General features: G+C 38.1%; 1 protein-coding gene across 1 annotated transcript in view; it reads left to right on the forward strand.

Moving 5' to 3' along the window:
• LOC100760815 (amine oxidase [flavin-containing] A) overlaps positions 1 to 21,199 on the forward strand; it is a 60,540-nt gene extending 39,341 nt beyond the window's left edge. The window contains exons 4-15 of the mRNA XM_027433225.2: positions 1,699 to 1,803; positions 2,655 to 2,746; positions 5,763 to 5,904; positions 7,518 to 7,667; positions 8,331 to 8,490; positions 9,319 to 9,415; positions 12,268 to 12,321; positions 15,671 to 15,728; positions 17,041 to 17,138; positions 17,939 to 18,050; positions 18,920 to 18,982; positions 19,166 to 21,199. Of these exons, the coding sequence (XP_027289026.1) occupies positions 1,699 to 1,803; positions 2,655 to 2,746; positions 5,763 to 5,904; positions 7,518 to 7,667; positions 8,331 to 8,490; positions 9,319 to 9,415; positions 12,268 to 12,321; positions 15,671 to 15,728; positions 17,041 to 17,138; positions 17,939 to 18,050; positions 18,920 to 18,982; positions 19,166 to 19,312 (1,278 nt within the window). The 3' untranslated portion in view covers positions 19,313 to 21,199. The remainder of the gene's footprint in view (positions 1 to 1,698; positions 1,804 to 2,654; positions 2,747 to 5,762; positions 5,905 to 7,517; positions 7,668 to 8,330; positions 8,491 to 9,318; positions 9,416 to 12,267; positions 12,322 to 15,670; positions 15,729 to 17,040; positions 17,139 to 17,938; positions 18,051 to 18,919; positions 18,983 to 19,165) is intronic.
• The last annotated feature ends 4,729 nt before the right edge of the window (positions 21,200 to 25,928 follow it).

The following is a 25,928-nucleotide window of genomic DNA, read 5'->3' on the forward strand; positions in this document are numbered from 1 at the left end:
TAAATTTGCAGATAGTATCTTATAAATGACCCAGTCTTTCTCTCTTTTATCTAAGTGTCTACCCTCTATATGCACTTGCTTTTAATTAGCATAGTATGTGTCACACAATAAAGTGAAGTAAATGGTTTCTAAATATCAAGCTGTCTTGACATTAGAAATCTTAGTACTAAGCTACACAAACCTATTCGAGCTAACATAGGGAATTTATGAGGCTGGAAAATCACACTTCAGAATCTACAGAAAGCAGGAGAACTCTGACAAGTTAGGGATAAGAATCATGATCTTTATAACATGAAGCATCTGTTTGGCATGCTGTCTTAAGGAATAAAATCCACTTTCTTCTGTACTTGAGTTATGGTGACTTAACTACAGGGTCAAATCTTCCAACAGTGTATGATTAGCAAAAGTCAGATCATAAGCTCATAGCTGGGCTAGATCACAAGTTGGGGGGAATCTAGCCTATATTAATTTTAATGGCATCAGGCACCTTGCTCCTTACATAATAACTACAAAGAGGAGTGGCAGTTTCCCAGAAGGAAACCAGGGTACATCTAGAAAAGAAAAAAAGATGTTGAACAACTCAAACTGGTAAATGCCTGCTGTTCCACACTGCTAATAGTCTGATTCTTTACATCAGACACAGTAGTCTAGCTGGTCTTCATTTATCCTGTGAAAACCTTTAAAACTTGCTGAGAAGTGACTTGTATGTGTCTATTCATGCTATCACTTACATAAGATTACTTTTCCACAGAGATTTGATAAGAATATTATGGTTTCAACATTTATACTAAAATGAGTTTTATCTTTATATCTTTATTTGTCCTAATAAGTAAAAATGAGTCAAAGCTATAATTTCCTGTAAACTTAAAACAGCTAACACACCATTGGGAGTAATTTTAGCAATCTTATTAAAATTAGGCTTATTTAGGGAAAATACACTTAACATCAATGTGGTAGAGTATCTTGTTGCTTTGAAAATGTTTTAGGTTGGGGTTGGAGGATGACTCAATGTTTTCTGTACAATCATGAGGACCTAAGATCAGACCCTGACCACCCTTGTTAAAAACAGCCAGACAGAATGGTATATAACTATGATTCCAGGCTAGGGGTGCAGAAGCAGACAAAACCTAGAGGTTTGGTGAAACTAAACCATTCTGTTCAAACTAGTGATTTCCAAAGTCAATAACAGACCCTGTCTCAAGTGAATAAGGTGGAGAGAAATCACAGAAGAAACCCAGAGTTCACCAGATCTTCATGTGTATCCACACAGTCAAGTCTGCTGGCACACACTTGTGGAACATATACTTTATGTCTCCTCTCTTCATCACTTTCCTCCTCTCCTCCTCTGTCTCTCTTATACACCCATGCACACATATGCACAAAAATGATTTATATTAATTGGTTATAATTTTTTAATTTATATCCTTATTTTGTGTAGTTTGGGGGATAGAACACAGGATATATGTATATATTACTCTACCATTGAATAACATCCCCAGCCCCCTTTTCCTTCTTATTTTTAGCACAGGATCTCACTAAATTCCACAGACTAGCAACTTGGAATCTTCCTGCCTCAACTTCCTGAGCTTGTGGGATTACAGACCTGCACCAGGTCAACCTGGTTCCTGTGATTTTAGGATGCCATGTAACTTATGGATTATCCATTTCAAATTGATTTCCTTTACTTTTATGTTCCAGGGGAAAACTTACCCGTTTCGTGGTGCATTTCCACCTGTGTGGAATCCCTTGGCCTATTTGGATTATAACAACCTGTGGAGGACAATGGATGAAATGGGAAAAGAGGTAATATGTGTGTTTCATTTGCACATAACATATTGCTGATGAATGAAACTAATTAATATCCTTGTAAGGTGCAAGGGACATTGCTGATTTGCATTGATGTAGACCCTTTCTAGGGTAATCAGCAACTCTGCAAATGTTGGAAGGGTTTCCACTTGACAGATGGAGAAAATGAATATCAAGTGTTCTTATAATTTACTCAAAACAATTCAGCAAGGGAACCAGAATTCAAAACCACTCTTGCTTATACTGCCTGTGTGACTTCACTTCTATGCCTCTGGGCAATATATGACATTTCTGCCAAATATCTACTTACAGTGATGTATCTACAATGCTATATTATGTAGTAAATAAGAGAAGGACTTTCTGCATCAAAGTTCATTGGTGGAGGGAGGAGTTAAAATTGTTGTGATCGTCCAATAATAATGTTGATATTAATAATGACCATCATTATCCCAATTACAAGTAAATTTATATATGCTGTAGTTATGATCACTATTATTACTATTGTTTGACAGTAGCATTAAGGCATGAATTCCAGATTTATTTTGTCTCTCTATGCACTTCCCAGCCAATTGTAGACACCAAGAAACAAGTTGGTTTTTTTTTTTTTTGAGCAGGGTTTCTCTGTGGCTTTGGAGGCTTTCTGGAACTAGCTCTTGTAGACAAGGCTGGTCTCGAACTCACAGACATCCACCTGCCTCTGTCTCCCGAGTGCTGGGATTAAAGGCGTGTGCCAACACCACCCAGCTGAAACAAGTTTTTAGAGTTTTGCATGAAGGCTTCTCTGAAGAGAAGAGTAGAGCAGTGGTGGCAGTTTCCTTCACTCATGAGCATATGACCTTTCATTGCAGATCCCTGTTGATGCACCATGGCAAGCACCGCATGCTGAGGAATGGGACAGAATGACCATGAAAGATCTCTTTGATAAAATCTGCTGGACAAAGTATATTTGATTGCTTAAAATCTTATTTCAAAAATCTTTCCCTCTGATCCTCTGTATCTTGTTTTGAATAGTAGTGCTATTCTTACCAAGTTAGTGGGAAGAGTTAAGAAATACAGTAATCTTATTAGTCAGCAGATTTGACCAGAAAATGAATCAAAAACTTAAGAAAGGAGGTGCATAGAGTAGAACAGCTTTGTACAAAAGGGTCATATTTTGAATAGAAAATAGTAACCATGTTTTTATGTTATATAGAGGGTATCTACAAAAGCAGTTTGTAAACACATTTTGTAAAAAAAAAAAAAAATCAATCCCAGTGGCTAGAAAGATGGCTCAATGGTAAACAGTACTTTGGTGTTACTTATCAAGGGATCCTGAGTTCATATCCCAGCACCCTTGTTGGGCAGCTTACAATTGCCAATAACTCTAGTACCAGGGGATCTGACCCTCTGAATTGGTCTCCAAGGACACCTAACAAATGTGGCAGGTGTGCTTGCCCCATTCCCTATATTTAAAAATAAAAATAAAACTAATTTTTAAAAAAGAATTCCCATATAGATGTAGGAATGAGAATGGATGCAAAAATTGTATATCATGATGGTATAATTGTAGGAATAATTCATAGGGACAAAGGACAATTGAAGAGCAGATTGTGGATGACATAGTATATTCTAGGTATATACTGTTGAAACAGAGTTAGACTGATTGTGGTAGATGATCTCTTCCAAGAATGATCTACCGATACATGGGAGGCAGGATTATAAACATTTAGGTGTGAATATTTTCTAGGAGGGGGCTGGTAAGGATGATAGGAATACAGAAAAAGTAGCATAATTGTAGTGGATGGTATTTTCTAGGACTTGAGCCACTGAGTTATGAAAAATTCAGTAACAGTAGATGCTGGAATAGAATGGTATATTATAGGAGTGACAGACACTAGGGGTGAAAGGATGGGTGAATGGTGTTGGAATATTGGTATCTTGTGATACCAATTGGAATATTGAATTGTGAGAAGGAAGACAGGAAGATTGAAAGTTGTGAAGAGGGATGGAATCTTTCAAAAGATGCCAGTCAGGGTCATGGAGTACTAGGAAAGATTATCCTCATGGAAAAATATGAAACTTTCCAGGGAAGAACCAGGGTTAGGGAAGAGAAGGGAGCACTGCCATAGTGTGGCAGGATGGTAATCCAGGAATGATCCCCAGGAGTTGGAGGAAATCAGAAGTGTAGGTAGTGGACCCCAAAGCTGGGTAATGGCTCAGTTGATAAAGTGTAAGAACCAGAGTTTTGAGTCACATAAAAGATGGGCAGGCATGGCAGCTTGCCTGTAATCTTGGTGCTCCTGAGGCAAAAATAAGGGATCCATGGGCAAACTGTGCAGCTAGACTAGCCAAATTGGCAATCTCCAGGTTCAGTTGAGAGATAGTGCCTCAATAAATAAAGTGGAGAGAAATCCAGGAAGACACTTGGCTTCAACCTCTGCCACCTGCCACATGCATGGAGATCACACACACACACACACACACACACACACACACACACACACACGCACGCACGCACGCACGCATACATACACATTATACATGTACATGCTAAGACAATGACAAACAAAATGCACCACAATAGTGAAGATGAAATAAAGGAGCATAAATGTGGTAGGAGAATATGTTCTAGGTGGCCCAAAGGGGTGAGGTGTTATCTTCTAGGTATAGGCCAAGGTTAGGGGTAAGCTTTATGTTAGATAATGTGGGAATAGTAACATCTTCCAGAAATAAGCCATGGCAGCATTTGAGAGTCAGGAAAAGAAAGATAGGGTTAGATGTTAACTTCCAGTATAATTCATAAATAATAATAATAATAATAATAATAATAATAATAATAATTCAGAAATGGCATATTGTTAGAATAGGAGAGAGATAATAGCAGATGTAGTTGGGATGTTAGGAATTTCTTACAGAAAGGAGAATGAGGAAGATGGTGTTGAGGAATTATGCCTTCCAGGAATAACCAAGAGGAAGGGGACAGGTTCAGACCTGTTAGTGATATAAGGGAATAGAATTTTCTAGGGAGAAAATGAGGAGTAGCTTTTGGAAATGGCTTGTGAAGGGAAGAAAATAGGCACATTTTAACAAGTGAATGTTCAGTATGCCTGGAACATAGACCAAGTAGTGTGATGAGTAATTGTAGTAATAGGTTGAACAGCCTATAATGCATCTATTGTATTGTATGCATGCAAGGTTTCGCTATTTTAGGCCAGTGAAGAAAATTTTAATTTTGTTTTGTGTTTTTAAACCGTATTTTTAGTTTAGTTTAGTTTTTGCTTGTTTTTGCTTTTGTGAAATAAAGTTTCATTATGTGTGCCTGCATGGTCTCTAACTTGCTATCCTCTTTCCTCTGCCCACTGCATGATGAGATTAAACTCCATTACCATACCCAGCTTGCCACCACCACTATGTTTTTAAAGTCCTCATTGTGTTTAGCATGGCAAGAAGGTATTAGAGGTAGGTTATAATATGGAACTCACCACTTTCTCTGTCCATGTAAGAGATTTTACAGTAGCATCGACCAGAGTGGAGTCAGAAGAGATGGAAAAGTGAGGAAAACTTTTAAAATAGATGAGAAGTGTTCCTAATCAAGGATATTGAATCTTTAGATAAACCATTTTGTGGGCTAAGCATATTTCTTAATAGCAGGAGAACATTTTTTTTTCTCAAAAGTTAACAAATGCTTTCCTATGGACATCGAGACAATGAGGTTTTGGGGTTTGGTTTTTTTTCCCCCAAAACAGTAGAAACAATTTCTATTCGTGTTCTATTACTATTTGTAAAGGTGCATTCCTCTGAGTTCTGTATGTATTTTTACTTATGCTATTATTGATGTATCTGTAACTGGTGTATGTATATACATTTCACAGTATGTATGTGTCACATATGTGGAGGATAGATGATAACTTTCAAGACTTGGTTCTCTTCTTCCTGTATGCATTGACATGTGATTCCCACTCTTATTCTGTGAACAGAACTGCTCGGGAGTTTGCTTCTCTTTTTGTGAATATCAATGTGACTTCTGAGCCACATGAAGTATCTGCACTATGGTTCTTGTGGTATGTGAAGCAGTGTGGTGGCACCACTCGGATATTCTCAGTCACCAATGGAGGCCAGGTATACTTTGTCAGTTCTGAAACTAACTTGCCCAGAACAATGCCTTGATAATTCCTCCATTGCATATAATCATGTATGGTAGTATAAAATGATTTTAAAACATGTCTGAAAAATTTCTTATTTCCTTTTTTATTCCTGAAAAGCTCTTTGCTAAAGAATATTTCATTTTGAATTAATGTTTTACTGTGAATGTTTCATTTGAATTATTATATCTTGACAATTAAATTCCTTCCTTTAAAATGTAGGAAAATGAAGAAGCAGAAAAACTACTAAAAATAAGTTAATTTTCAAGAATATTGTAGTGCTTATAAAATTAGTGTACTTAAAATCATCTCTGTTCTTTACATAGGCTTCTTTATGCCACCTGTTTCTCACAGGTGTTCTTTCTTGTTAAATCCTGTTGAATGGAAATTGCTCTTCTAATTCACACAAATGATTTGTGTCCATGCTTTTTTATAGTAAGTTCTGTAGTTTAGATTTTAAAATGTAGCTGTCCCCTTGCAATTTTGGGGGCTTCCATACATTTCCATTACTAATGAGTGAAGTCATTTAATTCATTGACTAAATATGTAATAAACTAACAGCAAAGCCAAAATCCTAAATCCCTATTCCTTAGACTCTGACATTCATTACAAAGCTATCCCTTATCCAAAGAGAATGATTCTTATTTGGGAATGTTATGCGTGAGTAGGTAAGGTTAGTTAATTTGTTGCAGACAAATTCTAGTTTATGCTGTTACCCGAGTCCCAGAATCTTGAGTGCATTTTGTGAATTTAGACTTTGTCTTCAAAGTAAACTATTGTTCTCTTCAGGTGATCATCAGAAGTCCCCAAATTGATATAGGACATTTGCATTTTTAAAATATGCACTTATGGACAGAAGTTTAATATTGCTCGTTTTAACTCCTTGTAACCTTCTGAAGTATCTTCACTCATGGGTTATCTGTATTGTTTATTTGTAAGGGACAGAATACTTCTAGACAAGCCCTATGTGATCTTTTAGAAAGTAGAGTTTAGATTTTGAATCTCAAGCCATTATCACAAATCTTTAAACACCTTAACATTTACCCCTTTATATTCAATTTAACAAATTCTAAACAGAGAAGATAGTGAACAGATAGAATTAGTCCATGATTTTTCTACTATACTAGATTTCAAAGCAACTATTTGGAAACAGAACAGATTCAGTGATAAATAATTTCAACTTCAGAAAGAAGTGATAAATTTAAATGCTAACCACTCTGTGATCAGTTTTATAAAGAACTTTGATGTCCTCACTAAACACAAGTTGCAAAAGTTACTGCATGACTACTCATAAGTGAAGTATCATAATTGTCACTGGCCTGTTCCTCAGTTTCCTGACATGCATTTTTAATTTTTCAAAGTATCTCCTACAAAAGCTAAAAATATTTCCTATGTTGTAACCAAATATGCTGTATTAAGGATTTATCCTTTTGGATTATGCTTGAACAATATCCATGCTGAGAATAGCAGGTTACCGTGGGCAAAGAACTTCTGATAATTTAGTACTGCTCAAGAGATTTACCAATTGGTGGCAAATGTTCCACCATTTTCCCTTTATAACTTTACTTTTCTGCTTACCTTCTCCAATAGGAACGGAAATTTGTAGGTGGAGCTGGCCAAGTAAGTGAACAGATGATGGACCTCCTTGGGGATAAAGTGAAGCTGAACTCTCCTGTTACTTACATTGACCAAACAGATGACAACATCATTGTGGAGACACTGAATCATGAACACTATGAGGTAACTCATTGTAGTCAAAGGAGTTTGTAGTAAATAGATTTTGTGCCATTTGCAACTTCTAATCATATTATAATCTAATCAGTGATATAATTAATTCTAGCATATATCTACCTCAAGTCTTCCAGATTGACAGATTTGGTTTACTTACTGTCCTAGTTTGCTTCTCTGTAGCTGTGATAAACAACATAGCCAAAAGTACCTTTGGAAAGAAAGCATTTATTTGGCTTTCAGGTCTTGATCACAGCCCATCATTGAGGGAAGTCACCACAGATGTACAAGGAGAAGCAGAGGCAGGAATCCTGCAGGAGTGCTACTAATCAGCTTGCTCTCATGACTTGTTCAGTTTGCTTTCTTATACTACTCAGGGTTGTCTGTCCAGGGATGATACCATTCTCAGCAGATTGCACTGTCCCATATCAATAATTAATTAAGAAAATGCCCACAGACAAGACCACAAGCCCGTCTGATGGAGGAAATTCCTCAGTTGTGGCTCCCTTTTCCAAGCTAACTCTAGTTTGTGTCAAGTTGACAAAACTTAACAGCCCACCTACCTTGTTCTATTTTGTTGCTTTACAGTGGCTTGATTTTTTTAAATTATGCTCCATTCCCCTTGCAAAGGCTACAGCTTATGTTTCAGGTGATATTTTGCATATTCCATTTCAGTGTAAATATGTAATTAGTGCCATCCCACCAATTTTGGCGGCCAAGATCCACTTCAAACCAGAACTTCCACCTGAGAGAAACCAGTTAATTCAGCGTCTTCCAATGGGGTCTGTCATCAAGTGCATGGTGTATTACAAGGAAGCCTTCTGGAAGAAAAAGGGTAGGCTGCTCTTATTTGTGTTTAAACTAGTAAGTAAAGAAACCACATTTTAGGGATATTGAACAGAATATGTGGAATAGAAAAAGACAAATGTTTTTAAATTTGTAGAGAAATTGTGTAGATCTGTCTCTAAATTTCACAGAATGGCCTCAAGAGTGATTGTTGACAAAGGGAGAAAAAGATGGGCATGCAATGGGAATATCAATTATGGGTTCACCACTGTCAAGCTCCTGGCATTTATCTTGCTGCTTACTCTTCTTCAGCAGAATGAGACCAAGGGGGCTTGTGGAAACAGTGCTGTTATGAAGCCAGCTATCCCTGGACTTTACCAGATTATTAACATCAGTCTCTAAGCATAAAATGATTATAAAGCTTTGTGATAAATGCTTATCAGGGTGTTGTGAATATTAAATGAGGCAGATTTTAGGATACTCTAGGAGCTTTCCAGATATGGTTCCTGCTCATGTTCAACAGAATCCTTTTCATAACTTCTAGTGTTAATGGAAGTGATTCCTTCTAGCACAACCCATCTCTTTCTCCATGTCTTCCTACATTCAGGGCTATTTTATCATTTTCCCCATCTTATCATTTTGCCATGCATGAGTCAGACCTTTATGGAAAAATTATAGAGATGGGCCATTTTCCACATAAGGAATACATGTCCTTGTATAGTCATGTGTGCTTTAAAGTAAAAGCGTCCAGAGTGGGAGCAAAGACTAGTGCTTTAACTTTTTTCTTCCTCCATAGTAAAAAGGTTTATGTATATTTTATATATGTGTGTATCTCTAACATGGTTTCAATCCCTTCATTAATTTTCTCCTGGTTAAGACTATTGTGGATGCATGATCATTGAAGATGAGGAAGCACCAATTTCAATCACTCTGGATGACACCAAACCAGATGGGTCACTGCCTGCCATCATGGGGTAAGTTAGAGCTGGGTGCAGTTTTTAATTTGTGTTGGTATAGGTGCTAGCAAAGGATATTGCTTTATAATTAGGCTCAAGCAATGATAAATGTACACTATATTGTGTTTTCATGTATTAGCATATCTATAGCAACGTTTTTGTGTGTGGCAAAGAATACTGGAAAGTACAGCATCACTTTTTAACTTGTATCTGCCTACCTATTCTCCTACAAAAACTTACATGCAGAGGTTAGAGTAGAAAAGGCAGCTTGACAGACAGTATGATAATCAATGTTTCCTAGAGATAGACTGTCCACAGTTATTCTAGGAAGACTTTACCCTGTAAAATATTTCAAATACTTTGTCTCTGGACTTGATCTTTCCAAACACTTGTATACAGAGTATCAGTATGAATATAAGATGAGCCAGGCCACAAATGAATGGCCTATAGTTATCTTTTGCCACCAATGGTTATCTTCAGAAGTACACTGATAGTCCACCAACCTATGGAAAACTAGTGCTCCAGGGAAGAAGGTGGGTCCTCACAAAGGAAGTGCTAAGGAGCGAAACATCTTCATAATTGTATACCTTTGTCCTTCTAAAACAGCCTATATACATCAAAAGTCTTTTATTGTGCTGAGCTATAACAAAAGAACACATGTTACTAACAGTCAAATGGCTTTTAGAAACCAGTGGATTCTACTTTGGGGAAATGCAGGCTTCCTTCCTGAAAAGATAGGTGAGCCCAATAAACAACACATCATGCCATTTTAGGAAAGTTACAAAGAGAAAAGGTGCAGACCCATGTTCCAAGGACCCTAAGAAGCAGGCTCTGCTTGGGTTACTGATAAAATGGTGTATAGCCAATTCTCTGTCTGTAATGTAAGAAATAGCACTAAATTCCCGAGGCAGCTAGGAGTGTAACCTTAAAAAAGAAACATACTCTCTTCATTTTTAGTCCCACTGAGCAAGACAGGATCCAGGTAGTTCAGTTTGGCATTTCTGTAGGCCAACAAAAAGCAGATCAGTATGCAAGCTTCAGAAAGTCAGTGATGGTTCAGTTACAAGTGGAAGAACTTCAGATGTTCCTGCCTTATGCTATACTGGAGTTGCTTTGTCTTTGTAAGAGGGACATATGTGTTGGCACCCTTCTAAGTATTGCTGGGATTATTTAGGAAATTCCTAGGAAGGATATATTTATTGGTTTTATTTTATTGCTAAAAGATGTATATCTGGATGAAAAATGTTCCAGTATGTATTTACTTTGTGCAATGATCAAATCAGGTTTATTAGCATATCCTCTACCTCATGTGGTTATTACTTTATGGTAAGAACATTAAAAATCTGGTTAGATATTTTAAAATATACAATAAATTAATATTAATTATTGTCATCCTACTGTGTAATAGATGAACAGAATTTATTCCTCCAGTTTAACTGGTACTTTATGTTTATTGAAGGCCAGACTTTATTTTTCCAAATATGAACAATCACTGAAAACAATTGTGATACAAGAGAGCTCTCTGCCTGCCTTCTGTTTACCTAAATTAAGAGCTGAGATTTATAAAGGTAGAAGGAAGTTCTCTATACTCCCATGCATTTCATTTATGTTAGGAGATAAGTTCTCCTTTACTGGAAACAGTACTTTATTAGCTTAAAGCCAGAGCCAGAGGAATCTGCAAGCTGACCTTGTAGCTTCTGAAATATTTGCCTTCTCATGATTTCCCATGTTTCATAAACTTAAAACTGCTTTCCTTTGTTTCTGAAATGTAATGTTTTTGGTTATATATGTAGTATAAGCCAGACTTACCACCTCTAGGATACTTTTCACCAGTGTGTCTCCCAAAGGACAAACACTGCAATGGATAATAAACTTGTTCAATTTTCTTTTGCAATCTCTTTTGTTGTTATTATTACAACAATATGAGGGTTGAGAAGAAATATTTTGTCTTTCATTACCATTGTTGACCAGCTACTCTTGTTATATTAGGGCAATAGCCTCTACTCTCCCCTTTTTTGTGTGTACACCTCTGGGTCCTGAACCTAGGGCCTTGTATATGCTAGGTAAATGTCTACTACTTTCTTGTGTAATTTATTTTAATATAGGACCTCACTAAATTACTCTGTAGCAAGACTGGTTTTAAACTTTCCTGCTTCAGACTCCCGAGTAGCTGTAATTGCAGGACTGTACGGCCAGACCCAGCTCAATTGCCTGGTTATTGCCTTTGTGGTAGGGAAGGAGGCAGGGCCAGTTAGAGTGAGAGTTGAATGTCACTGTTGTTTAAACCAAGATCTCAGCCAGCTCATGGAAATCTGGAAGCTGGAATGATCTTTCACTGATGTCCCCAACTTAGACAATGGAATGGGCCAACTTGATAATTGGAAATCAATTGCCTCTTAGGAGGGGCAGGATATTGACCCGGGAAGGTATCTGCTGCTGAGTATATTTGCTGAGAAAAGGTTTATCTGTGAGCTAAGGGCACCAATTACCTTATGAAGAGCGATAGGGCAGGGAGTGAGGGGTGTACTATGGCATTTATGGTAGGTATGTGTTAATAATTGTCCAGCTTTATTGAGTGTCTTGCCAGAATAATGATCTGATGCAATTGTGATCTTAATATGCCCAATATCTAATTTCCTATAATATAAAATATGGTACTAAATTTTAGAAGTAAAACATTGAATAAGAGGTTACCTGTTACTTAGGAGCTTATAGCCTAGCAGATTTTAGGTGCAGAGGGAGCCTGAAGACAGGATGGCATTTGCTCTAAGAGAAGGGGAGGATTGGGAGAGTTCATTAATGCTGAGTAGGTAGTGATGTACATTTATCGTGACTATAACTGACCATTCAAATGTGGCTTCCTCCTCCAGCTTCATACTTGCCCGGAAAGCTGATCGACTTGCTAAGCTACATAAAGAAATAAGGTAAACTTATATCTGCAAAAGGTTGCCTTTACATTGTGTTTGTTGAACCAACAATAGTAGAACAGCAGCAAGAGAAGCACAATATTTTACAAATATTCTCAACCTCAACAAAGCAACTGTTTAAATACTTCGTTATGTTTTCCTTGATAAAGCCAATGTCTATGTACATTTATTAATTTAATTTTACACAATTGCATTCATTTTATGTGGTTAAGAGGTAGGGTTTTCCTGTGAGATATTTGTAGGAAACCAGAATACCTAAGATATACAGAGCCCTCATGGCTTAACCATTTTTCTTAAGAGTACTGCCCCCCACCTCTGAATACTGTCACATTGGTGATAAAGTTGTAACAAGGAAAAAAATCTTAACATGATGTGTGTGTGTGTGTGTGTGTGTGTGTGTGTGTGTCCACACTCATGTGCATGCATGTGTGTATGTGTAGCCTCATGCAAGCCATAATGCATGAGTGGTAAACAGAGAACCATTTTTTGGCATCAGTTTTCTTCTACCTTGAAATGGGTTCCAGGGATTTAACACAAGTCTTGAGGATTATATAGTAAGCATGTATACCCACTGAACCATCCTACCAGCCCTAACATGGGGATTCTTGGGGGAGGGGTCACATACATTCAAATGATAGCCCCTGACATATGACAAAGCTAAGAGTAGCAGATAATACATCCAATTTTTTTTCATTGCACCACACCAAGCTTGACATTTTCTTTTGGATTTCCTGCCTTTCCTTTCTTTTAATAATAAATACCAGGCTGGAGGTAGACATTTGGTTATTATTCCACATACTGGCAGAACTCTAAAGTTCTTGAAAAACAAAAACCTTTACTGAATGTGTCAGTAAGGATAGCAGTGGTTTTCAAAACTTACTTTGTCTAACTCTCCCAAAAGGTATTTAGAAAGTCTAATTTCTTGAGGCTTATAGAATAGGATCCAGTAGGTTTGAAATAGAGACTGAGAAGTTGTATTTCTGACCACTTGCTCAAGTGATTATGATGAGGAGACAGATTTATAAGCTGGTGGATAGATACAACTATAAAGTGATTTGCATGGTGACCTTGTTTGGCTACAATTTAAAATGTATTATATTAATTTTTAGGGCAAACTAATCTGAGTGCATCAGTCTCAGTGGAGAATGTAGCTCAGTGGTAAAGCACATGTTTTGTGTGTGTGAAGCCCAGGGTTCCTTCTCTGTCACATATGCATAAAAACCTTCTTGGTATAACATCATTGTCTTTCATGTATCTTCTTAGAAATTTTCATTTTAATGAGGGAAAGGAATGGGAAAGGTAATTCTTTGGTGTGTTTGTACAAACTTGTCTTTGACTCATTTAATAATATGAAATATAGTACATGATATTTTATTATGTTTTTTATTTGATTAAAAGTTAATTACAATGAAGGTTGATTTTTAAGTTTAGCTATACTCTACTAAAGATTTTATTATATGTCAAGAAAATAAGTTAAATACATCAAGCCTTTTGGAATACTGATTGGCAATATTCCTACTTGATTTGGCAATATTCTTAATTGACTCTGAAGTTTGGATAACTGCTTATGATCTCTCATAAAATGAGAGCCTGCTATCTCTTGGTGGCATAGAAAAGAGAATACCATACTGGACTGAGCATAGAATTTGGCTCAACACATATTGAGCACCTACTATGGTCAGAATGCTTGGAATAGTAAAGGTTTACCTTCCTGTGACTTAGCTGAATGGTAGAGAAGGAATCTGCAGCTCACTGAACTTCAGCTTCACCCCTTGAATGGAGACTAGACTTTAGACTAGACAGAGGAAGCAAGTAAACAGTAGTCTTAAGACTTCTTCCTGTACGTTAGGGCTTTTAATCATGCATTTTCTAACTGTCCTAGAATTAACATATCTACTTTACATTATGTGACATCATTCATGAGTGACATTGTCTCCTTTAAAACCTTGCATAGAGACAATATAGCAATAATAAGTCCATTTATAATTCCACCTCCTTTTTCCAATTTAACCTTCTGTACTTATATGATAGGAGTTCTAAGAGTTAATATCAATGGTGTAAAAATAATGATATCAAGAGTAATAAGCTTACATTTTGTTCCACACTATTTAAAGAAATTGGGCTTAGGTTTTAAATATGTTTTCTAATGCTATTGGCAATATACACTTGTATATTTTTATATTTGTTTTCTTTATTACTAGTAAGATTGACTCTTGCATATTTGTGTGCACTCACACATACACATTTTTAATCATTTCTCTCATCTGGTCTAAGTGCTTGTTTTATGGATTTGAATTGCATCTTTTGCCTCATTTTCATACAAAATTATTTTCTGATTGTTTATTAGCCTTTAACAAATATTTTGGAGGCATTTCCACATGTTTAAACTATGTAAAAGCTGAAAAGAGTAAATGTAAATAGTACATATTCAATATTTGAGATAGAGCTATTAATTTAGAAGATGAGTAAATTTAGGAAATTAGGTTTTTAAAAAAACTCACTAGGAATGGTTGTGAGTTTAAATTGTATCTTCTTTCAAGAAATGTTTAGCCAGGCATGGTAGAATACACCTATAATGTCAGTGTTCAGGAGGCTAAGACAAGGGATCATAGCAAGTTTGAAACCACCCTCATCTGCATAACAAGTTACAGGCTATACATAATGAGACCTTGTCTTTTAAAAAAAGGAAAATTCTGTTGATTCTTCAAATTACTGTGTTGAGGCATATGATGTTAATCAGCATACAGAAATCCGCTGAGGAGACACCCACAGCTAAACCTTGAACTGAACTGAAATCCAGATGCAGAGAAGGACTGATGAGCAGAGGGGTCCAGACCCCCTGAATGTGGGTGTCAGTGCAGAGACCTTGGAAATCTATGGGACCTCTTGTAGTTGATGAGTACTTAATGCTACCGTAGGAATGGACTTTAGGAGCCCATCCCACATGGAGGGATACTTCCTGAGCCTAGACACAAGGGGGTTGGCCTAGGCCCTATCCCAAAGAATATGACAGACCTTTAAGACCCCCTATGGAAGGCCTCACCCTTCCTGGGGAGCAGAAAGGGTATGGGATGGGCATTAGTTGGGGGGCAGGGGAGGAGGGGAGGGAGATGGACCTGGGATTGACATGTAAAATAATTTTCTTGCTAATAAAAAAAAAAAGAAATCCGCTGAGGCATATAAACCGATTTCAGGGATTAATTGATGAATTGTTTTGTAGTTACAGAAGACTATTAAACTGAACTTTTCTTCAAGGAAGTCACTATCAAGTACCCTAGAACTTAATGTGTTTATTCTATGCCCATCAGTTATGACTTATTTAACATACCTTTGCTCTTCTCTATAGGAAGAGGAAAATCTGTGAGCTATATGCCAAAGTTCTGGGATCTCAAGAAGCTTTATATGTAAGAACCCCCAGTCTCTAACAGACTTTGCTCTGTTGGTTCAAGGTTGTAAATTAAAGCAAGTTCTGGTTTCTTGTAAGTCTTAAGCAGAGAATTCAGATGGGTGTGTTTAATTTAGAGAATTAATTTCAGCAATCCAAAGGCATTAAAAACTAATGTCAGGTACATGGAACTTGTGATATGGCATCACTTTGGGCTTTTTAAGTGTTCACTGCATCTAGGCATTCAATTGTAGTAAGAGACTTGGAGCCACAATCATTATGATCAGTAAGATTGCTCTGAAGTACAGAGATCTTGTGCTTCTGTCATTGTCAAGTGCTTGCTGTAAAACAAAACCCCAGGTATGTCATCGTATGTTGCCGAAAGGCACTGTGATATATATTTAACACAGCAGACTTAATGTTTTCCCAGATCAAAGACATGCTCATTCATTTCTCCACACAGAGACTCACTTCATACCTCATTTGGCACTCCCAGGGTTTTTTTCTTTTAATACTGCTTCTGAAAGCAGTGAGAAGGAAATGGTTTCTGAATAGTGCAGCAATAGCTGAGGACTTTTTTCTGTGGATTATTGTTTAACGTGTGCAAATAATAAACACTTGGAATGTGACAGGGAAGTTATGGAAGGCTCTCTCATATTCCCAGAGGGGCACTTTCAACTTAATTGTCTACTTTGAGCAGTATTTTTGTCATGAACTTTTATAGCTTAGGGAAAGGATTCTGGAAAAATGCATTGTGCTTTGTCTTCTATTTGCTCCCTCCCAGCCTGCCATTGTAAGTGATACCTGGCTAGATTGGAAAGGAAAGTCCATTGTCTTAGACACTTGAAAGTGGAGACCTTTCCAAAAACTGATTGTTTGTAGGGTTTCCTGAAGACTCAGTGCTAATCTTTAGAATCTTCATGAATGAGAGTGTCCTCTCTACCAAGTATTATGCTATGTCTTGACTCCCTTAGGCAAAGAAAAGCAGTGTCTATTTTACAATGTACTCTTTTTTTCTTGCAATACTTGGAATTAAACTTGGTGTCTTGTGCATGCTAGGAAAGTGTTCTACCACTCAGTTTCAGACTGATTTCTTTTCCTCTCCCTCCTCTCCTACTTCTCCCCTTTCCTTTTCTTCCTAATTTTCTTATTTTTCTTATGCTGGGACTCAAACTCAAGGCCTGGCACATTCATACCACTGTGTTCCATCCCCACTTTATGCTTTAAATATAAACTTTTATTAATGTAAACTACATAAGAGCCTTCACTGTTGGCAGGTAATAGTTCCACTATTATTTTCTTTTGTGATTTTTCTCCCCATTGAACTTCAGCCAGTCCATTATGAAGAGAAGAATTGGTGTGAGGAGCAGTACTCCGGGGGTTGCTACACAGCCTACTTCCCTCCTGGCATCATGACCCAGTATGGAAGGTACTACCCAATCACTGCACTAACTCATACAGGGCTTGCACACATTCAAACAAGCTGTGTTCACTGAGAATTGTAGAAATAGGCAGTCTTCTAATTTGTAAACCCAAGATAAATTGCCAGCTTATAACTCAGTGGATGCCCCCAGAGAAGTGGATGTTAACATACAGAGCTGTGATAGGCAGAATTAAAGATGTCAGCAGCACTTGTGAGATGAAGACATCTACATTGTCTTTTGGGGAGCCGTTTGAGCTCTCTTCAACATTTATTTGCACAGGGCTACCCACTCACAAGGCAATGGATGTATCTGTCCAACACTTCTGTCTTGTCAACAGAGGAGCATCAGATATTCTTCCAAGGGAAGAGGCCTCAGTGTATTCAGCTGATGTGGGAGGAGATGAGATCTGCAGGGTCTGGGAGTCTACCTTTCCTTAGAACCACCTTGTTTCATGTACACTGCTTCTTTGCCTTGTAGGCATAGGGTTCAGGGTCACTGGCTCAGTTTCAAGAGATACTACATAGGAGAACTGTTCCCCAGGCTGACTGGCTGGCTGAAAATAGTCATGATCACCTTTAGTGATGAGTAAACTTAGAGTGTTCTTCTCCCAGGCCTAATAGTTTAGATCCCTGTGCACAGATTCATGAAACAACATAGACTTTTACTTTGGGCTGAGACTCATAAGTGTTTTCTCCTTGATTGGTTTCTCTTCCTTTGGTGGACCAGATGAAGGCAGTAAGTGACTGGCTCATTTCCCCTCAGCACCTTCCCATTTAACCTGTGTGGCATCTTTATTTCCTTAAAGGGTGATTCGCCAGCCAGTAGGCAGGATTTACTTTGCAGGAACAGAGACAGCAACACAGTGGAGTGGCTACATGGAAGGAGCAGTCCAAGCTGGAGAACGAGCAGCTAGAGAGGTAAGGGAGAAATCTAAGGTGCACTCTTTTTCAGCTGTAATTGCATCTCGGAAGCAGTACTGGGAATTTAATCGAAAGTAACATGCCTGAGAGGTATGGGCTATACCAGTGAGCTATAGCCCAGCCCTGTGGCAGAATTTTTGTCATCTGATCTTTCAGTTTCTTTGTTTTATTTATATGGATAGACAACAAGAAACTAGATACTTGGGTTATTTTGACACATTGCACATATTTGTGGGGTACACATTGATATTTTGATGCCTATGAATAATGGACAATGATCAAATCAAGGTAATTAGCATCTCTTTCATATCAAACATGTATCATTTCTTTGTAACATTCAAAATCCTTTGTTCTAGGTCTGTGCTACTATAATGTAAAATGTGATTATCTTTAGTGACCCTATATTGCTATCGATTGATAGAATTTATTCTTCCCATTGAGCTATATTTTGGTACCTATTATCCACTCTCAGTAGCCTTACTTCCTATTGACTTTCTTGGCTTCTGGTGGCCTCTGTTCTTTTTCTATTCCTATAGGATCCACTTATTTGGCTTTTGCATCTAATAGATCATATGTTCTGTTTGTCTTTCTAGTCTTGGAAGATTTCATTTAAAGCTGTGTTGTCCTCTAAGTTCATCCATGTTGTCACACTAACAGCATTTCATTCTTATTTAAAGCTGAAAAATGTTCCATTGTATGTGAATAACAAATTTTCTTTATCTATTCTTCCTTCTATTTCTGTACACTAATAGTCTATGTATACATTTCTCTGACACATACCAGCGGGTTCATCAATGTTTAATATGACTTTGAATCTGTCAAAAAGTCTATGTCACATTATAATGCCACAATCAATTTTCTTTCAGGTCTTGAATGCTCTAGGAAAAGTTGCCAAGAAAGACATATGGGTTCAAGAGCCTGACTCCAAGGTAGATTGGCTACTCCATCTCTATAGACAAACTATAGCACATAAAAATTGCATTGACCTTCTTTCAGCCTCTGCTTTTATTATTGATGCAACTGTCTTGGGGATAGAAACGCACACTATTACAGATAGGCTTTCTTCTAGATATGCAAGAATTTCTGTTAATGATCTATGTTCATTCATCTAGGATGTTCCAGCATTTGAAATTACCCATACCTTCTTTGAGAGGAACCTGCCTTCCGTGCCTGGTCTACTAAAGATCACTGGTGTTTCCACCTCTGTGGCTCTTCTCTGCTTTGTCTTGTACAAGTTTAAACTGCTGCCTCGACCCTGAGCTTTTTCATCCTCGGGCCTCCTGCTAGATCATCCTTAGCATCATCATCATCAAAAGGAAAATGTGGATGAATTACAGCCTGTGTCATTGGACCATTTAAGTGCACTTGATTTAATCTTCTTCAGTTTAATTTTAGTCTTTGTAAAGTGATAACAATCCAAAGAATTAATTACCTAGCTAATTTTAGTAAGCTCATGTTTCATCCTGTTTGCTAGACTAATTCATGTTGGTTGATAGAATAAAATCCTGTGAGTGCTTAATTTCAAAATGGTGAAGTACTTGTGAGAAATAATTTCTGGGTTCTGCTTTTCTTGCCTTTAATGCAAAGTAGTTGATGGTTTCAGAAATAAAACACTTGACTTACTGTGATTTATGTGTAGCTACCCAGATGTGCAGAGTAAAATAGTGGCTGAAATGTTCCCTAGGTGTCCTCCCTGACCGGTTCCATGTGAGACAAATTACAATAGGCACTTTCTTTTCTGGACTGTATCTAAACATGAATTGGCCCTTGTCAGTAACATTCTGTGCTTATTTAAGGAAATTAGCATTTTTCAGTTGCTCCTTGGCTGTCTGATCATAGAATTAGATATCTAAGTCTACCTGTGTCTTCAATGTGGTTAAATGTTAGCATGCCATTTTTCTGAAGTACCAAAGGACATGTAAAATTTTCTCTATTGTTATTTATTGAGACAGTCAAATACAGAAATGAAATTAGGGCTCAATCTGATACTATTACTTGTTTTAATTATTTGGTTTTATAACAAACATTAAATTGAATGATTTTATATATCCAGACTGAGTTTTCAGTCTTAGGAGTATTGTGGGCCTGGAATGGTGCCTATTCTTCTCTTTCCCATTTGAAAAACTGTCAATTAAAAAAACTGTCCCGAAGGTTTCACTACAAAGCACTTCATTTTTAAAAACATGTAAACTTATTTCTTACTTAAGAACAATTAAATTATTGCCAGCACATGCCAGCCAATCCATGTTTATGACACTAGCTTTATCTTAAATGTAAACTTAAACCTCTGGATGCTGAAGTAAGGACTTAAGATCTTTCAAGTTTTACCATTCTAAGAGCAAAGATCTAGATTTTCTGCCCTGTTTTATCTTGCAATTCAAAGGCTTGAGTGATATCTTAGATATTCCCCAGTACATAAGGAGTAGCCTGGATTCATATCAAACTGCAGTGAGAATTCTCATCACTAATCTGTTAGATTTGTGTGTATTGACTTACTGATTAACTCAGTCCTGACACACCCTGAGAAATGATTTAAACAGCTGAACTGGCAAGGGTTCTAACAGTATTCAGATTATTAGCATTGAACTATTGAGTGTTGAAAATCTCCTGAGTTTGCAATTTACCCTCTTCTGCCTCTGAGAAATCCAATTAACCCATCCTAATGATATTAATCCTATTAAGCCACAGTTTGTGTATTAAAGTGATTTCTAGTACAGATGTGCTTAGACGTAATGAGAATTGAGAAACAATATATGTGAGGCTGTCTACCATAAAGATAACATAGATCTTCTCTCTGAAACAGAAAAAAGTCATTTTAAGATGTTGATAATCCCCTTCACAGTTCTGAAGGCCAATTGGCCTTTTTCCATAGTTAGGATGAGAGTTAGATTTAAGAAGTAGACCTCTTTGGCCACAGCTGTTAAATATGGTCTCATGTTATGATGAAAAAATTAAACTTTACTGAAGGACTGTGAACTGTTTTTGATGGTTGTGAACTTTGTGCCTAATGTTCTATGTCCAAAGTTGGCCCCAGTGCTACATGTGGGTTTATGTATTTGTATATGATTTGCCACTGAAGTAAGATTTTGTCTCTATGGTACTGGGTTTTGTTGTTGTTAATAAAATGTGATGCTACTCTTCCTTCAGATAGGTTTCTCTGTTTGTCTGAAAGTTCTATAAGAGATTGAAAATGGCTTCCCATAGTCAGAAGTCCACAGAGGATGAACTTCTAAAAAGCATTTGATATTGGGATTCCAAATTCTCAACATCAGGTTTCATCTTCAAGTTATGAAGGTTGTCTGGGGAATAGATCAAATGCTATAATACTATAGTTGGTCACACTGGGCCACAGTTGTAGATTTTACAGCAAGGCTTCTCACCTAATTAGCATGTGATGCCTTTAGAAGATCTCTTGGGTTCTCTGCCTCAGTTTCCCCATCTGTGGAAAGATGGTCTAGTACTAGATGTATTCTCAGGAGTTTCTTCTTTACATTTTGTGATTGACACATTCGGTTGCTGGTACTATTTCACTTATCAACTTTTGAATTTCCTAGGAACAGACTGAGATGCTGAGTCAGAGCAAAGATTTCACTGGAGACAGCATTCTAAGGGAATGAGGAAAGCAGGATTGTGCAGGGGGAGAGTCAGCCTGCAATGCAGGACTGATGACTCAGGACATTCGAATGTGGAAGCTGGAAGGTTGTTGAGAGCTACCTTCATCAAGGACAGATCTAGGCTCTTTGTCCTTCTGTTAGCTACTCTCTGGAAGGTAGTGTGACCACAGAAGAGGCAGGGCCAGGAAAAATTCCTAATGAGAAACTGTAATTGTGATTCTCAAGTCCTTATAAGAAACTGGGATCGGTCTGTATCTTGGCAGCTGGGGGATCCAGGGTGCAGGACAGTATCTAGTTCTGCAGAACATAGAGAATGCCCTGTCTAAGCAGGACCCTAAGAGAGACATGCATGGATGCCCCTGGGAAGAGGAAATAGATAAGATCTCCTGAGTAAATTGGGTGGAGGGGGAGAAATGAAGGGGAGAGGGGAGGAGAACATGAGGGAACAGGATGGTTGAGTTGTAAGAGGGACAGAGAGGGAGAGCAAGGAAAGAGATATCTTGATAGAGGGGGTCACTATGGGGTTAGGAAGAAACCTGGTGCTAGGGAAATTTCCAGGAATCCATAAGGATGACCCCAGCTAAGACTGATAGTCATAGTGCAGAGGGTGTATACACTGGCCTTCCCCTGTAATCATATTGATGACTACCCTAACTGTCATCACAGAGCCTTCATCCAGTAACTGATGGAAGCAGATGTAAAGATCCACAGCCAAGCACTAAGCTGAGCTCCAGAAGTCCAGTCAAAGAGAGGGAGGAGGGATCATAATAGCAAAGGGGGTTGACCATTGATCATGATGGAGAAAACCAAAGAGACAGCCAACCCAAGCTAGTGGGAGCTCACAGACTATGGACTGATAGCTGAGAAACCTGCATAGGACCAAACAAGGCCCTCTGAATGTGGGTGACAGTTCTGTGGCTTGTGGGGCCAATGGCAGTGGGACCAGGATTTATCCCTAATGCATGACCTGACTTTTTGGAGCCCATTTCCTATGGAGGGATACCTTGCTCAGCCTCTACACAGAGGAGAGGGGCTTGGTCCTGCCTCAACTTGATATTCCAGACTTTGTTGACTCCTCATGGGAGGCCTTACCCTTACTGAAGAGTAGATAGGGGTAGGTTGGGAAGAAGGCAGGGGGGAGCTAGAGAAGGGGTGGGTGGGGGACCTGTGGTTGATATGAAAAATGAAAAAAAACTTTTAAATAAATAAAAACTTTTAGAAAAGAAATAAAGTCAGAATTGCCCCCCCCCCGATAGAAACTGTCTTGTCTTGTATAAGCTATTGTGGACATGAACTTTGGTCATATTGAATGCACTCTCTCTCTAAACTTGTTCCTATTAAAGAAAAAGGCTTTATTTCTACATTATTTTTTATAAAGGAAAAGCAATAGTTTGGAAGGAATCTTGAAACTGAGTTAAAGGAGAATCCTACCTACACATTACTAACAAAAATTAAAGGGAAAAACATATGCTTACAAATAGTTGTCTTTAGTAGTCAGCTGAAAATGAATAGCAAGCATGAAACCTTCTAGAGAATTAGAGACTAGATGACCTATGAGTGTGTGTCACTCTGAAAGGTACAAATTCCCTTTGATGACTGCCAGTCATTGAAAATTAAAAGTGCTATGGAAGGTTTGGTTCCCATGACCAAATTGTTCTCAAGTCCCTCCTTTAAAAAAAAAAAAACAATAAATCTGTTTTATATCATTTGAATGCCAAATTGGTTTTGTATGCCTTTTATTCTCACAAAATATCAACAACCACTTAGTAAAATTACTGGGGCGGGTAAAAGAGGCCTACATTGGGAGGGCAAAAAGACAGAAGCCACGGCAAAGCCCTCTTTAGTTCCAGCCATAAGCAACCCCTCCTGTTCATAGGTCCTGCCCATGTATCCAGATCCATATATCCATGTCATGGTTGACAAGAGTGGTGCCATATCCCATACCATTCGGGGCCGAGGTGAGAAGGAATTCTCACTATTCTATAGAAACCACCACCTTTCATCTGTTCTGACTGATAAAATTCTAGTAACCAGGAGGACAACGTGAAATGGGTTCAATTTAAACCTATGCTGTTCACAGTAGACAGAAGAATCCCTGAGCAGTCCCTAAACAGAAGAACCTGGTACGACCTTGAAAGGGGGATGAAAACATAGGAAGGTGCTATGTAATAGCAAGTTTCTCTCTCCTCTAGAAAACAAAGAAAGGCACTAAGTAACAGCAACAATGTTTGCTTTGATTTTCCTCTAACTCGGGGCTTTTGTTCCCTTTGTCCAAGGCATTCTTTTCACAGTCCTAAGATAAGGCAAGCCTCAGAGTGATAACTGTTGCTTTTTGTTGAAATCAAAGTGATTGATTTAAACATGAGTCGATTTACGGAAGGTAGCTTTGGAGACCTCAGGTAAAAATATGGGCTAGAGGGTACTCCTAGGACCTACCTTAATTCATATGTTAATAGTTCTGTCCACTGACTTAAACTCCTTTACAGTCACACCTCAGTGCGAGCCAGCTTTTCCCATTAATGAGCATCAGATAGTTCCCATGAACCACTGAAGTCCATGAATGAAGATTAATGAAGGAAGATTGCGATGGTATGGTATGGGCGTGTACTGGGGGAAAGAAGTGCTGGTTGAGGATGAGGGAGGATTGGGAGGCATGCTAAAAGGTCCACAGAACAGATTACCAATAAGAACCCTAACTGGTCTATAGCAGCAATGTGGAATCATTTGTTATTAAAATGCTCCTAGACAGCTACTCAGAATGCTTATTTTGCAGGTTCCACTGTAGTGATGAAATAATACAGGCAAAGCCGTGGCATAGATATTCCCCATCAACATTTTAGAAAGGAATCAGAAGCACTTCTTAAATTGTGAGCAGCCATGACTGGAGTTCTTAGAATCACTCAACACCTGCGTGCTAGGCAGCATCTATGGGATTCAGTAGTGGCTCAGACATGGGCTGCCTTATGGAGTACAGTGTGATTAGAGACAGCAAGTAATCTATTAACTGGGGGTCTGGTCAGTGCTATTATAGAAAGGCACAGGGTACTATGAATGGGGGGGGATTTAAGGGGAGTTTATTAGGATATAGTCTCAAGGCTGCAAAAACATCATCAAAAGCAACAAGTCAGTAAACAGCCTGCAGAAGACAGAGAAAAAGAGTAAAAAGAGATGGTATGGCTCATCACAAGAAGCATCATCAGTAAGTGTCAAATGTTAGATTCCATTTGTCCTGACAAGAGTCCAGTGCACCAGTCTTTTACCCACATCCCCTCTCTGCAAGATCTTCAAGAATTTCATACAAAATATTTTGATCATAATGATCTCCCCCTTTCCCTTAACATATCCCATATACTCCTACCTCCCTACGCCCGAACTTCATGCCCCCCCCTTTTTTTCTTTTTCATCTCTTTTTAATAACTCGTCTTCATTGGCAGTGACTCCTTATCTCCCCGGCACTATGCTGCTGACTAAATTTGTTTTAAGAGAGTGCCATCTACTGGCCAAATACTGTTCATTTCTGATGGAAATTCTAGTGCATTCAGGACCGTTTGCCTTAGCAAAAAAAAAAAAAAAAAAAAAAAAAAAAAAAAAAAGAGAGATGCCACCTGTACTTACCTGTGATGGCTCCTATTCTTTTCAGTTGTGGAATGGACCTAATGTTTATGCCCCATAATCATAGCCCTTTCTCTGCCCTATTTGTGGAAGATTTTTTTTCTGTTAGAATTGTTCGTTCCTCAGACTCTGTTGTGTCTGCTGAATAATAGGCAAGAAGGAAAATTCATGGGCAGAAGAGAAGTGGGATAGAAAGGACGAGGAAGAAAAAATTATCATCAAAAGCTGTATTAGCCTATAGAGGTGGAAAATTATGGAGGGAAGGAAGCTGAACTTCTACATTTATCCAGAGGTGTGTGGTAGAGACAGAGACCTACATGACTTTGGGGATTTAGAAACCAAAAATGTGTTTATTTTAGACACTCTATTATCCTGGACCATTTCAGATGTCTTTAAGGCACCCTAGCTTATTTGGGGCTGTTAAAGTTCAGGAAACATACAGCTAATAGTATCTGGCATTTTAAAGCAGGACCCATGTGTATGTGGGTGGTGGTGGTGTTTCACTTAAACGGAACTGAACAGAAAGGACCCTTGATGAGATCAGCATCCAGGATGGTAAGCTGTATCCTTGGCCAGACCCATACTAAATATGTCTGTCAGTGATGTTGGTTTACATTTAAAAATGAGGAGTGGTACTCAGTTTACCCAG

This window comes from Cricetulus griseus, chromosome X, assembly GCF_003668045.3.
Source record: "Cricetulus griseus strain 17A/GY chromosome X, alternate assembly CriGri-PICRH-1.0, whole genome shotgun sequence".
Taxonomy (NCBI): Eukaryota; Metazoa; Chordata; class Mammalia; order Rodentia; family Cricetidae; genus Cricetulus; species Cricetulus griseus.